At 42.2% G+C, this 14,569-nt stretch overlaps 1 protein-coding gene across 3 annotated transcripts in view; it reads right to left on the minus strand.

The window, feature by feature from the left end:
- OXSR1 (oxidative stress responsive kinase 1) overlaps positions 1 to 14,569 on the minus strand; it is a 136,043-nt gene that overhangs the window by 73,980 nt on the left and 47,494 nt on the right. For all 3 annotated transcript variants that reach the window (XM_075922856.2, XM_089776801.1, XM_089776802.1), the window contains exon 4: positions 5,994 to 6,135. In XM_075922856.2, the coding sequence (XP_075778971.1) occupies positions 5,994 to 6,135 (142 nt within the window). The remainder of the gene's footprint in view (positions 1 to 5,993; positions 6,136 to 14,569) is intronic.

Here is a 14,569-nt window from a genome sequence, read left to right on the forward strand (position 1 = left end):
GTATGGAGGTTGCAACTAATCTTTTATTATAGGTGGTCTGGAGCAGCACTACCTATTAAGGTTGCCTCTCACTTCATGTTATCAGAGTCTGCTTCAAGTTTCTCATAAAACCCTGTCACACTAACCATTTGGGTTGAAGTTTTCAATAGGGATGTTAAATATAGTTTAATAGACTAAGCAACTAGTCAATGGATTTTTCCATCATCTAGTCAATAAGCAGGGGAAGACGCAGTAGGGTTAGCTCCTGGTCCCAGCAGCTAATCCTGCTTCCACCAGGCTCTTAATACATGAAAAGGCTGAAGCGCAGCAGGGGAGGGGGACCAAGTGCGAGCTGGGGCAGCTGATTGCTGGCTCACGCTGGGTCCCCCCTTGCAGAGCTTCTGATTTTTAAATGTATTAGGAGCTGGCAGGTTCTTAATACATTTAAAAAGCAGAGTTGCAGCATTTGGTACTGGGCACGAGACGGGAATCAGTTAATTCCGAGCTCACGCCCAGTCCCCATCACTCTCCTGCTCTCCACAGAAACCACTGGGGAGAACCGGCTTTTAAGCCAGCTCCCCATCGCACTGGCTCCTGCTTCCCCACCCCCTTTGCTGCCTCTGCTAGAGGCAGCGGGGGTAAATCAACTAGTCGAGGTATTAGTCTACTATCCGATAAGCTTTTGCTTATCGGATAGTCAACTAGTCGCTTACATCCCTAGTTTTCAATGTGGTGTGTATGACAGGCTGAAGGTTTTGGAAAATTGGAGCCAAAATGATCCAGCTGTTTCTGAGAATGAGTCTAGTAGGGAAAAGTCATTTGCCCATATTGAATTCTGGAGACTCTCTGAAATTCTCTAGTACCTCTATGCTTTGGAGCAAGGATGTCAAATTCAGTAGGGGATGGGCTTAGTTTTAGGCATATGCTTTTTGCTAACCTTCTGAGAATCTCCCCTAACTCAGCCTTGGAAAGTCAGTTTGTATATGCTCAGACTGGCCAGAATAGTAGCGTTCAGTCTTTTTATTTGCACATCTCCTAAAAAATTTCAGATTAAGGTGTGGACCCCATTGGGAAATCTGAATCAGAGTCACCAGACCACAGTTTGAAAGCCACTGTGCTAAACCTTGCTGCCATCTAGAGACAATTCTATCTGCACTGTGCATGCTCCATCTTCTTGCAGCTCCAACTTATTCTAAGTTAAGTTGCAGAAGCTATCAGAAGCTTGTATCCCAAGAAAGAGGAAAAAATGTATAGGTAGGTGTTTTAGACCAAGTTGGATGAGCAAGCATCTCAGGGAGGTGATTAAGAAAAAGCAGAAAGCATATAAGGAGTGGAAGATGGGAGGGATCAGCAAAGAAAGCTACCTTATTGAGGTTAGAGCATGTAGGGACAAAGTTAGAAAGGCTAAATGTCATGTAGAGTTGGACCTTGCAAAGGGAATTAAAACCAATAGTAAAAGGTTTTATAGCCATATAAATAGGAAGAAAACAAAAAAGAGGAAGTGGGACCGCTAATCACTGAGGATGGAGTGGAGGTTAAAGATAATCTAGGCATGGCCCAATATCTAAACAAATACTTTGCTTCAGTCTTTAATGAGGCTAATGAAGAGCTTAGGGATAATGGCAACATAACAAGTGGGAATAAGGATATGGAGGTAGATATTACCAAATCCGAGGTAGAAGCCAATTTCGAACATCTTAATGGGAGTAAATCAGGGGGCCCAGATAATCTTCATCCAAGAATATTAAAGGAACTGGCACATGAAATTGCAAGCCCATTAGCAAAAAAAATTTAATGAATCTCTAAACTCAGGGGTTGTACCATTTGACTGGAGAATTGCTAATATAGTTCCTATTTTTTAAAAAGGGGAAAAAAGCGACCCGGGTAACTACAGGCCTGTTAGTTTGACATCTGTAGTATGCAAAGTCTTGGAAAAAATTTTGAAGGAGAAAAGTAGTTAGGGACATTGAGGTTCATGGCAATTGGGACAAATTACAACATGATTTTACAAAAGGTAGATCGTGCCAAACCAACCTGATCTCCTTCTTTGAGAAAGATTTTTTAGATAAAGGAAATGCAGTGCATCTAATCTACCTCGATTTCAGTAAGGCATTTGATACAGTACCACATGGGGAATTATTGGTTAAATTGAAAAGATGGGGATTAATATGAAAATTGAGAGGTGGATAAGGAACTGGTTAAAGGGGAGACAACAGTGAGTCATACTGAAAGGTGAACTGTCATGGTGGAGAGAGGTTACTAGCGGAGTTCCTCAGGAATCAGTTCTATTATTTAATCTTTTTATTACTGACCTCAGCACACTCCCACTTTTAGTGCCAATAAAGTTTGAGGATGACAAAGTTGGGAGGTATTGGCAATTCAGAAAAGGATTGGGATATCATACAGGAAGATCTGGATGATCTTGTAAATTGGGGTAATAGTAATAGGATGAAATTTAATAGTGAGAAGGGTTATGCATTTAGGGATTAACAACAAGAATTTTAGTTATAAGCTGAGGACATGTCAGTTGGAAGTAACGAAAGAGGAGAAGAACCTCAGAGTCCTGGTTGATCACAGGATGACTATGAGCCGCCAATGTGACATGGCCGTGAAAAAGGCTAATACGGTTTTGGGATGCATTAGGCGAGGTATTTACAGTAGACATAAGGAGGTGTTAGTGCCATTGTATAAAGCATTGGTGAGACCTCATTTGGAATACTGTGTGCAGTTCTGGTCTCCCATGTTTAAGAAGGATGAATTCAAACTGGAACAGGTACAAAGAAGGGCCACTAGGATGATCCGAGGAATGGAAAACCTGTCTTATGAAAGGAGACTCAAGGAGCTTGGCTTGTTTACCTTAACCAAAAGAAGGCTGAGGGGAGATATGATTGCTCTCTTTAAATATATTAGAGGGATAAATGCCAGGAAGTGAGGAATTATTTAAGCTCAATACCAACGTGGACACAAGAACAAATGGATATAAGCTGGCTCTTAGGAAGTTTAGACTCGAAATTAGGCGAAGGTTTCTAAGCATCAGAGGAGTGAAGTTCTGGAACAGCCTTCCAAGGGAAGCAGTGGGGGCAAAAGACCTATCTGGCTTCAATATTAAGCTAGATGGGTTTATGAAGGGGATGGTTTGATGAGATAATATGATTTTGGCAATTAACTGACCTTTCACTATCAGTGGTAATAGGCCAATGGTGGGAAGACAGGAGTTACTATAGAGAACTTTTTTCTGGGTGTCTGGTTGGTGAGTCTTGCCCACAGGCTCAAGGTTCAGCTGATCACCATATTTGGGGTTGGGAAGGAATTTTCCTTCAGGGTAGATTGGCAGAGGCCCTGGAGGTTTTTCGCCTTCCTCTGTAGCATGGGGCACGGGGCACTTGCAGGAGGATTCTCTGCATCTGGGGTCTTTAAACCATCATTTGAGGACTTCAATATCTGAGATATAGGTGAGTAGTGGGTGGGTAAGATTCTGTGGCCTGCATTGTGCAGGGGGTCAGACTAGATGATCATAATGGTCCCTTCTGACCCTAAAGTCTATGAGTCTGTGAGACCAACTGAGCATACACAATGCTCACAGCATGACTGAATATGTGCCAGTTCAGAACTAGAAGGGCTCAAGATGACTCTCCCTCTAATTGTTGCTCTAGGCCAGAGTAGAGCCAGGCACTGGAATTGAGGGTAATGTGCTTGTCTCTCTTTGCTCCTTCTGTGACACTATGCTGGCACACAAGCAGCATGGAGAAGGAAGCAGTGTGACTTGAATGCAGAGGGGATGAAGGCAGAGTCAGAAGAGACTGGGAAGAATACATGAGATGAGTCTGGTGACAGACTGGAGAACCAAGGAAAAACCAACTTGGAGGGAGGAGGGGAAGGCTGGGACTGGAAGCAGAGGGGGAACACTGGGGGAGGTACATATTATGACTAGGGAAACAGGGTGGAGGGAGATAACATCCAATATAGGTTTGGGAGGAACTGAGACTGCCTGGGGAAAGTGACTGGGACAAGGAGTCTAGGGAGGTAGACAGGATATGAAAGCCAGCTTCAGAGAAGTGGTGAGAGACTGGACAGTCAGGAGGGGACTGCAACTGGGATGAGATACTGGATTAGTGGAACGAACAAAAAACCAGAAGTGGGGAAGTGACAGGACAGGGACAGTTTGCAGGCAACAGCCTTAAAGTTGGAGGAAACTAACAAAAATGTGGCAACTAGAGAACACTCCCCTCCCCCAAAGCTTAAAATGTGACCCAAGATTCCTGAAAGTCTCAGATATTTGCTGACAAACCACTGAATCTCCTTCGGCTCTTCTGCTGGTCCACAGAAGACAACCCATCACTGCTATCACTAATTCAGTTAGTTCACATGGCTACGGTCCATTAAATGGATCTAAAAGTTCATATGCAGCTGATGACCTATGTGGATGCCAATCTACTGCTATATGGCAACTTGTTTTCTCAGTTTGCTTTTTTAAGAGTCTAGGAACTAAGAGCTATACTAAGGTTGCAAAATTAAGCACTTGAGAATAAGGAAAGACCAGAAATAAGGTCACCATGATAATGCCTTTTATTTATGTAGTGATCATGCACTATGCTTTCCACATCCCCAGCCTCAGTCAGTGCAGAGGATGGGCAGTGCTCCCTTTGCTCAACAGCTACAGGTTGAACCTCTAATCAGGCACTCTTGGGACCTAGCTGGTGCCAAACCAGAGGATTAGCTGGATCATGGGAAATCAATGTTGTCCAGCATCACTAAGCTAAACAGCACAGAACACAGAGACAGGATTGGTGGGAAATAACACTTTATGGGATTCTGGGAAACTTGACCACACCTATGATAAGTGGACATCCGGCTAACTAAAATCACACCGGACCATAGATGTTGCTGAACCAGAGTGTGCTGGACTAGAGAGAGTATGTCTATACTCAATATTTTATTTTAATCTCATTGTTGAGCATATGACCCCATGTGTTGTTCACTGCACAGTATTCCAAAGACTGAAGTATTAATTTTCCCCTGGTCTTTTTTATAGTGCTTATTACTGCAGCATCAAAGTAATTCAACAATATTCATTAATGAGATCCACAAAGCCCATGTGAGATGACTGGGTATTATTATTCCCAGTATTATTCCCAATGGGGAGCTCAGGCACAGACAGATTAAGATCAAAGAAACTCATTAATGTTAAGTGCCCAATGTGAGATGTCTATCGCATGATTTTTAGAGTACTTAGCATTATACAGCACTTTATATATTCAAGCACAACTACCACTCACTTCAGCTAGGAATGCTCAGCCTTTCTGCAAACCAACACCCCCACCTCATCTCAAATTGGATACCCAGTAAGTGAGAAACACACAATTTGTGACACCCCGCCCCCTACAAAAAAAATCAGATCTAAATGGACTTGCCCAGCGTCAAACAGGAACTCTGTGGCAGTGGCAAGGACAGAACCCAATCCTCCAAAGCAGCATTTGCTTGAGTTAACCATCCTTCCTCTTTTTGCAGTCCCCTGCCTGGCTCACTATACACCTTTGAATTTCTACAAGAAGTGAGGAGAGGAACCAACAGCCTCCTCCACTATTCAACCCTATCCATTCCCACTGCAGGTCCATCCTGTGCAGTAAAGCCGAGTCCTATGGAAAAATCAATGTATAACCCTGTAATTAAAAGCTCTATCATAATGCATATACACAAGGGAATTGCCTAACTGTTGAGTGGTTGACTCTGCAACCTTAATAGTGTTCTTTTAACATAGTATAGTACATTTGAACTACATACAGAAAGCGCTTCTGCCTTGACCCTCAGCCCAAAGTATATGATAACCCTTTTCCATTTTTTTTTTGTTACCTTGGCATACTGTGCTGTTTCAATTCCCTCATTTCTGCCAGGGAACACAGAGTTACAATTGGTTTAGGCCTAGCTAAGAAGAAACATTTTCCACGTACACGGTGCGTGGGCAAGCCAAGAAGCACTTCTGCGGTATTTGCAGTATTCTGTACCAAAAAAAGTACCTGTGGATTTGTCCATTTTTATGCAGGTAGTCCAGCCCCTCCAGCACCTCTTTTAGAATTGTGGCTATATTAGGTTCATCCAGGACTCCATTCTTGTGCTCCCCTTTTGCCACAATGTGTTTAATAACATCCAGAACAGATCCTAGAGAGAAGACAAAAGTTAAATCTGTTCTTTAGCTTAAACTGGAAGGAATTATACCATGTGATTAAATGCCAGATACACAGTAAATCAAGGAAGCCTGGAAAATAAGTGGAGGAATTAGGGATCGAAGTCAATAGCATTCATTTTTTTATTTCCAACGCCCCTAAAAAGATAAATGGGTCCCTCTCCATTTCAAAGGGGATGCCCTAAAGAACTTTTACTTGCACTTACTTTGTGGTTTTATTGAAAGCGTTTAAGCCCCCATTTTTATCTCGTGAACTGAAAAGTTTGTCAAGGAGTCCAATACCACGTAAATCCCTTGCAGTTACAGTTACATGGACACATACTTTGTCAACTAGCTGTAAGAGTTTGAGTTCATTTTGACTAACGTACAATCAAAATCACAAGAATAGTCTGTCAGTTGATACAGTCTGTCAGTTGATATGGGAGCACAGATGCTGAGGAGGCAAGCTGTTTTGGCATCGATTCAACTTCAGAATAGAGGAAATAGAAAAGTGGGGAGGGAGTTTTCACTAATTTCGGAGAATTTTATTTTCCAGTTTCTAATATATTTAGTACACAGTTGCTAACAGTGGTACTATTCCTAACAATGGAAAGCATCTCTAAGGGGAAAACACAGATGGAGATCATAAGAATTTAAAATTCTGGTAACAAATTACTTCCTCTGTACAGAATTGCAGTAAAGTTTAAATCTTTCCTGAGATGCATCAATAAAGCTCTCTTTCTGAAAGGGTGTGAATTATATCCTCTTGGATGACAAACCACATTTTATAGACCAAATCAGCTCTTTGAATTGCACCCACGAATAAATGAATTGCACCCACGAATAAATCAGGAATCAGCTCACAGCCTGCTTGTTCTCATATATTTGGTATTTGCTTCTCCCATTGGGCAGAGAGAGCCTGACTCTCCAGGCCTGGTGTACAGCCTGCCTCTATTCTCATGGGCTAAACTGCGTTTAGCAGCTCCGTTTGGTTTTGTATTGTTTAACTCTTGTATATGCAACCGTAAGAAGCTTTTAGTGATCGATATAAAAGACAACAAGATTGGCAACGGTGACAGGTTTTGAAAATAATTAAAATAGAAAACCTCTGGTTGTAAGCTAAGTCCTTCAGTAATGTATTCAAAAAACACTTTGGTGCCAGTGTAGCCAGTTAGAAGAGTTAGAGTTCATTCTGACTAACTTGTGATTAAAATAATAAAGAAAACAGAACATGTTTTGACTTGTTAAAGAACAGTGAAAAGCCCACAAGAGTTTAATATTGGCATGTATTAAAAACACTAAGACTTAGTCATATGAATTTTGATTACTAATGAATTTCAAGAATGTGCCAGTTAACATTTCTAAGCAAAAAGAAAGTAGAACATTATGGGAAAGCCAAAAAGTAAAGATTTTATTAAAAACACTTTTTATAAACCCTTGTGAAATTCTGGAAGTTTATAAATATTGGGGGCTACGCTTGCCTACCCTCCTCTCTGACCACTTCCACTTTGCTGAGAGAGCCTGTTGACGTCATTCTGTCGCTCAACAGGAACATTATGTGATCTGGCAGGACAAACTTCTTTGTATGTAGTGAAAGATAATTTGTGGGGGATTTAAATTTTACAATCTTTTTGTACCCATTTTATCCACATGGAATGGACAGGAGACTGAGGTTAGGTCCTGCCCTTGGTGAGGTGGGAAGAAATGGTTTTCAGAGCAAATAATACCTACACTCATCCTGCAGTGGTGGCTACTGTCCCACGGAGCTGAACCCAGCTCTCCATTTGGACATTGCAGCCTGGTGCACGGGGTTACCATGTTCAGGTTTGGTGGAACAAGCCTACCATCATGATGGAAGAGAATCCAAGTCAAATTTGTGTGTATCATCAGATGAACATGAGATCCCAGTGTGACTCTTTGGCCTTCCTTGGATGCATAAACAGTAGAGTCTTGAGCAGAAACAGATTATCTTACTTGTGACAATTACTGGAATACTGTGTCCAGTGCTGATGCCCACAATTCAAGAACCATGTTGATAAACAGGAGAGGGTACAGAGAAGAGCCACAATAATAAATAAAGGCCTCAAAAATTATGCTTTACGGAATTATTTTGGGGAAATTCTATAGTGTTACATGGGAAGTCAGATGAGATTACTACAATGGCCCCTTGTGGTGCTGGAATTTTTGCCTCTGTGAAAGGAACAAATACAAGAGAAGACTGAAAACAAAAGCTATCAGGATCTGCATCTGCACAGTCTAAATGCCTTAGATAACAGTTCTCTTAACTATGTTCAATTTTCCCCACATTCCTAGGACTGAAATGCATTTTTAATTAGTATTAGAAATATCTAAAGGTGTGGTGGTGTCCAACCAGTTCTGAAGCAGTAGCCATTATAGTGGCTACTGCTACAGTGAACTAACTGCACTCAATCAGCCAAATAACCATATTGTTCAAGCCAACAAGCCACAACCAACTGGCTGAATAGCCACACATGGCTAGCGTGTTGGACCCCATGAATCTAAAGGCACATCAGTTCTTAGCAAAAGGTCCCTCTTACAGTAACAATTTGAGCTACAACAGATGCCTCCATTTTCTACAGAGTAGCATTTACTGTGTGACTGAACGTGACTTGTTTCTAATAAAGAAATGTCACAAAAAACACATACCAACAAAACCCAGATTGTGTGCCTCTTTTACCCCCATAAAGGCTAGACTCAAAAGCATTTTATATTCTAAGGTTTTTAGAGCAGGGGGCATCTCTTTTTTACATGGCACTTTGAATATTTGTTTACGCTTTCTCAGTTGCACTGTTATGTATACAGGCAGTCTCCAGGTTACGTACAAGATAGGGACTGTAGGTTTGTTCTTAAGTTGAATCTGTAAGTAAGTCGGAACTGGCGTCCAGATTCAGCCGCTGCTGAAACTGACCAGCGGCTGACTACAGGAAGCCCGAAGCAGAGTTGCTCTGCCCCGGGGCTTCCTGGAATCAGCCTCTGATCAGTTTCAACAGGCTGAATCTGGACGCCAGTTCCCACTTACATACAGATTCAACTTAAGAACCCCAGGCGTCCCCAAGTCAGCTGCTGCTGAAACTGATCAGCGGCTGATTCCAGGAAGCCCGGGGCAGAGCAACTCTGCCTCGGACTTCCTGTAGTCAGCGCTGGTCAGTTTCAGCAGCAGCTGACTTGGGGACGCCTGGGGCAGAGCAGCTGGGGTGCTGCTGGGGTGCTCCAGTAGCGCCGCTCCTCGGCGCTACTGGACCAATCCACCAGCACCCCAGCTGCTCTGCCCCAGGTGTCCTGATTCGGGGACTGCCTGTATAGTAGACTCTAAAATTTGATTGGACAAAGTGTATTTAGGAAATACCTGATGTGTGTATATGCTCTGAATTTTTTTTAATAAAGCTAGATAAATTCATGTAGGTTAGGACCATAAAAGGCTATTAGCCGGGGGTAAAGAATGGTGCCCCTGGCCTTTGTTTGTCAAAGGTTGGAAAAGGATGGCAGGAGACAATTGCTTGATCATTGGCTTTGGTCCATCCCCTCTGGGGCCCCTGGCACTGGCCATTGTCAGCTGACAGGATACTTGGCTAGATGGACCTTTGATCTGACCCAGTATGGCCGTTCTTATTTCTATTTTAGAAGGCACTTTTGTGGGCTTATAAGGCACAAAACTTACATACAGACTGCTTGGTCTTTCTCCTCAAATACACTTATTTGGATGACCAAGCACAACAAGTCCAATAAGAACATTGTTTTCATGTTGTCATTTTATTCTGCTTCCACAACCCCATTTTGCCAGGTTTCCTCCTTCTGCAAAAAGCTGTGGAAAGTGCCAGAAGATGACTGTATGTCAATGCAGATTCTGAGCAGTAAAAAGATTTCGATAAATTAAGAGTTCATATTTAAACACAGCAAAAAGTAATTTTGTTTATAAAATAGGTAAATCCAGGCTAACTTGTCATTTTTAGTCTGCTAACGTATTTTTAGACTCCACTTTCAAGTGGGGATGTTTAGAGTAATTGAAGATTTTGCAAACAACAAAGAAACGCAAAGAGCACTCTCAACCAATGTTTAATGCACCAAACAATAGATAAGTGACTAAAATGCCCAGGGCTTAAAATCAGCCTATTTCCACCCTCACCCCCAGGAGTGTTTCCTAACATCTTGGGGGGAAGGAGCAAGAATTATTAGAATTTAAGCCCACAAAATGTCACCTTCCTACTGAACTAAGTGTCATCTGAATCATCCTCACTTTGTCTCTCTCATCTCCGCTTAGTTTGCTAAAAGAAAAACATACTTTTACTATTGTCACCATAACAGTGTAAGAGCTGTATTTATTCTGCCTCATGCCTCAACAAAATTGCTACTTAAGCTCTGATTCGAAACTCATGATTGTAACTACCTATGACACAACATTGGGGGATACAAACTAAACAGAGCTGCATTCCCACGCAAGGTTCAGACCTAAAGTTAAATATCTTACTTCTGACGTGTTAGTTAAGCCAGTTTGATATGAAATGACTAAGAAATAAAAGGAGCCGAAGACAGAAAGTCTCACTAAGTTTAACCACTTTGAAGCCAAGAGTTCAAGTGTTACTTATTGCTATCACAGGAAATGTTTCGTAATAATTTTGATCTTGTTTTGGCATCAAACTGACAAATACAAAGCAAAGCCATTCTTGAACATCCAAGGCCAACTACAGTCTACAGACATGCATCTGACGAAGTGGGTCTTTGCCCACGAAAGCTTATGCTCCTACACTTCAGTTAGTCTATAAGGTGCCACAGGACTCCTCGTCGCTTTTGCAGATTCAGACTAACACGGCTACCCCTCTGATACTTTACAGTCTACTTATTAGTCCAAAGACCACTACTGCTTTAGAGATACTTCTCACTTTCATTAATGAATACTTGAGACTCTTGTACAGTGAGAAGCCTTTTTACTTTACCTTAAAGATTCTCCCCCCCCCCCCCCCAAAAATGGGATCTCTTTCTATCTGGATTACATATTTCTAAAATGGGCGCTTTCAATTATTTCATCAAAGTCAGACTTATGCAAGATTGAGAACATGCTCTATAGGCTGGTTGCAGCATTTTTATATAGCACTACAGTGATCTGATCCAGTATGGCCATTCTTACATTCTGTGCAATTGACAAGCTGGCCTGCTCTCTCTTCAGCTGTGGGACAAGTGGAGAGAACTGTAGCTCCTCTCTCCATTATGCTACCAGGAAAAAAGAGGAAGAGGGTTCATGGCTCCTTTCCTCTTTTTCATAATCTGAATGTAGCGGAGAACATAAGAATGGCCATACTGGGTCAGACCAAAGGTCCATCTAGCCCAGTATCCTGTCTGCCGACAGTGGCCAATACCAGAGGGAGGGAACACAACAGGTAATCCTCACATGATCCGTCCCCTGTCACTCACCTCCAGAGAAACAGAGGCCAGGGACACCATTCCTACCCATCCTGGCTAAGAGCCATTTATTTATCTAGCTCTTTTTTGAACCCTGTTAAAAAGTCCTGATCTTCACAACATCCTCTGGCAAAGAGTTCCACAGGCTGACTTTGCACTGCATGCAGAAAAACTTCCTTTTGTTTGTTTTAAACCTACTGCCTATTAATTTCATTTGGTGACCCCCTAGTTCCAATGTTATGGGAACAAGAAAATAACTTTTCCTTATTCATTTTTTCCACACCAGTCATGATTTTATAGATCTCTATCATATCTCCCCCCGCCCCAACTTAGTTTCCTTTTCTAAGCTGAAAAATCCCAGGTTTTTTTTTTTTTAAATCTCTCTTCATATGGAACCTGACCGATTCCAAACCCCTAATCCATGATGGCACTTTTTTGGTTTTCTTACTGTGTTTCTTAATGTAGGGTTTACATTTAAGTTGGGCCTATATTATGGTATCTTTACAAAGTTTCCACACAGCTTGCAGCTTCCATGAAGCTTCTTATTTTTTGGACCAACACTCACTGAAGACTTGAGCTCTAGGGGAAGATTACATGCAAGAGCTGGATATACAGCAACTTGTCTCAATCTGCCTAGGTACTGCTCATATGTCATGAACCACTCCTCCCTCAAGCTATCCACTGATGCTGCAGCAATTACATGATGGATAAATACCCACAGGCCATCTTTTTAGATCAAAAGGCAGAACATCGTACTTACAAGTTGTGAGAACATGGAGACTCTCCTCAGAGCCTGACAAAACAGAAGCAGGCATCATGGAGGCCTTAATGGTTCAGACTACCCTGAAACTTCTTCAGAAGAGTAGTGAGCTATAGTTGTGGCTGAGGTAGCAAAGGTCTTTCCAGATCCCAATTTCCTATCACTTAAGGTGTTCCTTTGTGGCTCCAACCTCAAGCTCTTCTTCAGCCCAAAACAGTTTTAGAAAAATTTGAGGGGAAAAAAAAATGTTGGCTCCTTGCAATACATGCGAAGTAAACATGCACATAGCAATTTTCTCGCATACAAGACTCTTCATAATTATCTGTTTTACATGTAGGAACAGAGAAGCAAGACATTTGTCCAAGGTCACAGAAGGTTTCTGGCACATCTAGGAACAGATCCCAGTTTCCCTCTGTTTCAATCTAGTGCTGTATGCACTGGACCTCCCGGAATCCCCCATATGCTTTATTTAATGTGTAAAAGGAGGGCTTTATTAAAGAAATTCTAAACCTTTTTTGTACTCCAAATACAAGGCTTAAATCTTCCCTTTTGCTGCATACTCAGATAAAAATAAATCTTAAAATGTAGCTGACTAAAGATAGGCCCCAAAATTCATATTTAGGCACCTAAACAGACCTGATTTTCAGAAATATTAAGCACCATATCACCTGCAAACCATGCCTTTAATTTAGATGTCTAACTTTAGGCATCAGAGTTTTTTAGAAGTTTGCCTTAGAACTTCAGTAAAAAACAGCGCCTAGCACAGGGGTGAGCAATAATTTTAACGGGGGGCCATGACAAGATTTTGTTAAGTAGTAAAAGCTGCACTTCTATGGGGGGGAGCAGGGGGACACAGGGTCTGGGATGGAAAATGGAGTGCTAGAACTGGACAATAGGAGCAGAGGAATTTTGCTGGAGACAGGGACAGAGAGCAAATTCTCCTGGCCCTTCCAAGCTTGCAGAACTATTAGCAGCCAGCTGTTTAAAACAGCATGAGCTGCTCTGTAGTAAGGGTGCTGGTGAAGTGGCCACGGGCCAGTTCCAGGGCTTGGTGGGCTGGGCTGCATCTAGCCCACTAGCCGCCTCTTGCCCACCCTGGCCTAGCATGTATGAAACAGCACAAAAACATTTTCCCACAAGGCATTGCTTTCTATTAACTCTTGCATAGAGCAGTTCACTACTTATTACACGTTGATACCATGCAAACCAGCTGACATGAATTGTCACGTCTCGTGGCTAACCGAGCCTCACCTCCTTGTAAGCGCCTAACACCATGTACCAAATAGTTAAACTTGTATAGTGGGAGAGCATGTGCTACACCACGTATTTAAAGTTTGAAACATTGCACCAGGTCCCTAGCAGATCTATCAGCATTATAGTGCTCTCTTGAATGCTCACCCACTGACAGTGAAGTTTGGGCTTGCTCTACAAATCTCATTTTACCACCTTCCACCCTAAGTGCAAGGCATGGTTCTCTGATCTCACCTACAGCAACATATATAACATACATGTAAGAAAACCATATACAGTGTTCCTCCTCAAAAGAGGGAGAAAAAAGAAAACTATAGTTACATTGCTTAATATCTCAGTGGAAGATGTGCAGATAATGTGATAATGGGTATAAAAACCCGAACAAAGCACATTTAAAAAAGATTAAAATACATAGAGTTATGACTCAAATTGTACATGTGCCCAAAAAAAAAGAAATGCACCGCAACTCAGACACTCCACTACACAACCTGAGCATTAAAAATGAACCCATACCAGTTAGTTCTCTTTTCAAGACCCTTACTCTGAATTTCCCAAAATGTGTAAAAAAAAAAAATCTTCAGCCATGACATCACACTGAAATCTTGAATATAAGTTATCAAATATTGTCCCCTTTCAACTTCATGGCCTGACTCTTCCACAAACGTTGATGCAGGAGTCTGGCAGCACAGAGTGTTTTGCAGGATTCAACTGAGGGGATTCTTACCTATTCTAAGGATGAAAGTCCCATTTAATTGGTTAACCAGTTTAACTTCACATGAACCAATTGGGGGAAGAGAGGGCGCTCCAGCCCAGTTCCAACATAGCCAGAGCAACCCCTACCTGTGACATGCCCGGGCTGCCGTGGACAGGGGCTGTGCCAGATGCCTGGAGCAGCCCTGTCTGTGGCAGGCCCCATGGGACTGGACCAGCCTACTGCCCACAGCAGGCAGGGAGCTACTCCAGCCCCCTCTGGTTAACTGGAAATGGCAAACATCACCCATTAA

Source organism: Pelodiscus sinensis, chromosome 2 (assembly GCF_052426305.1).
Source record: "Pelodiscus sinensis isolate ZL-2025 chromosome 2, ASM5242630v1, whole genome shotgun sequence".
Classification (NCBI taxonomy): Eukaryota; Metazoa; Chordata; order Testudines; family Trionychidae; genus Pelodiscus; species Pelodiscus sinensis.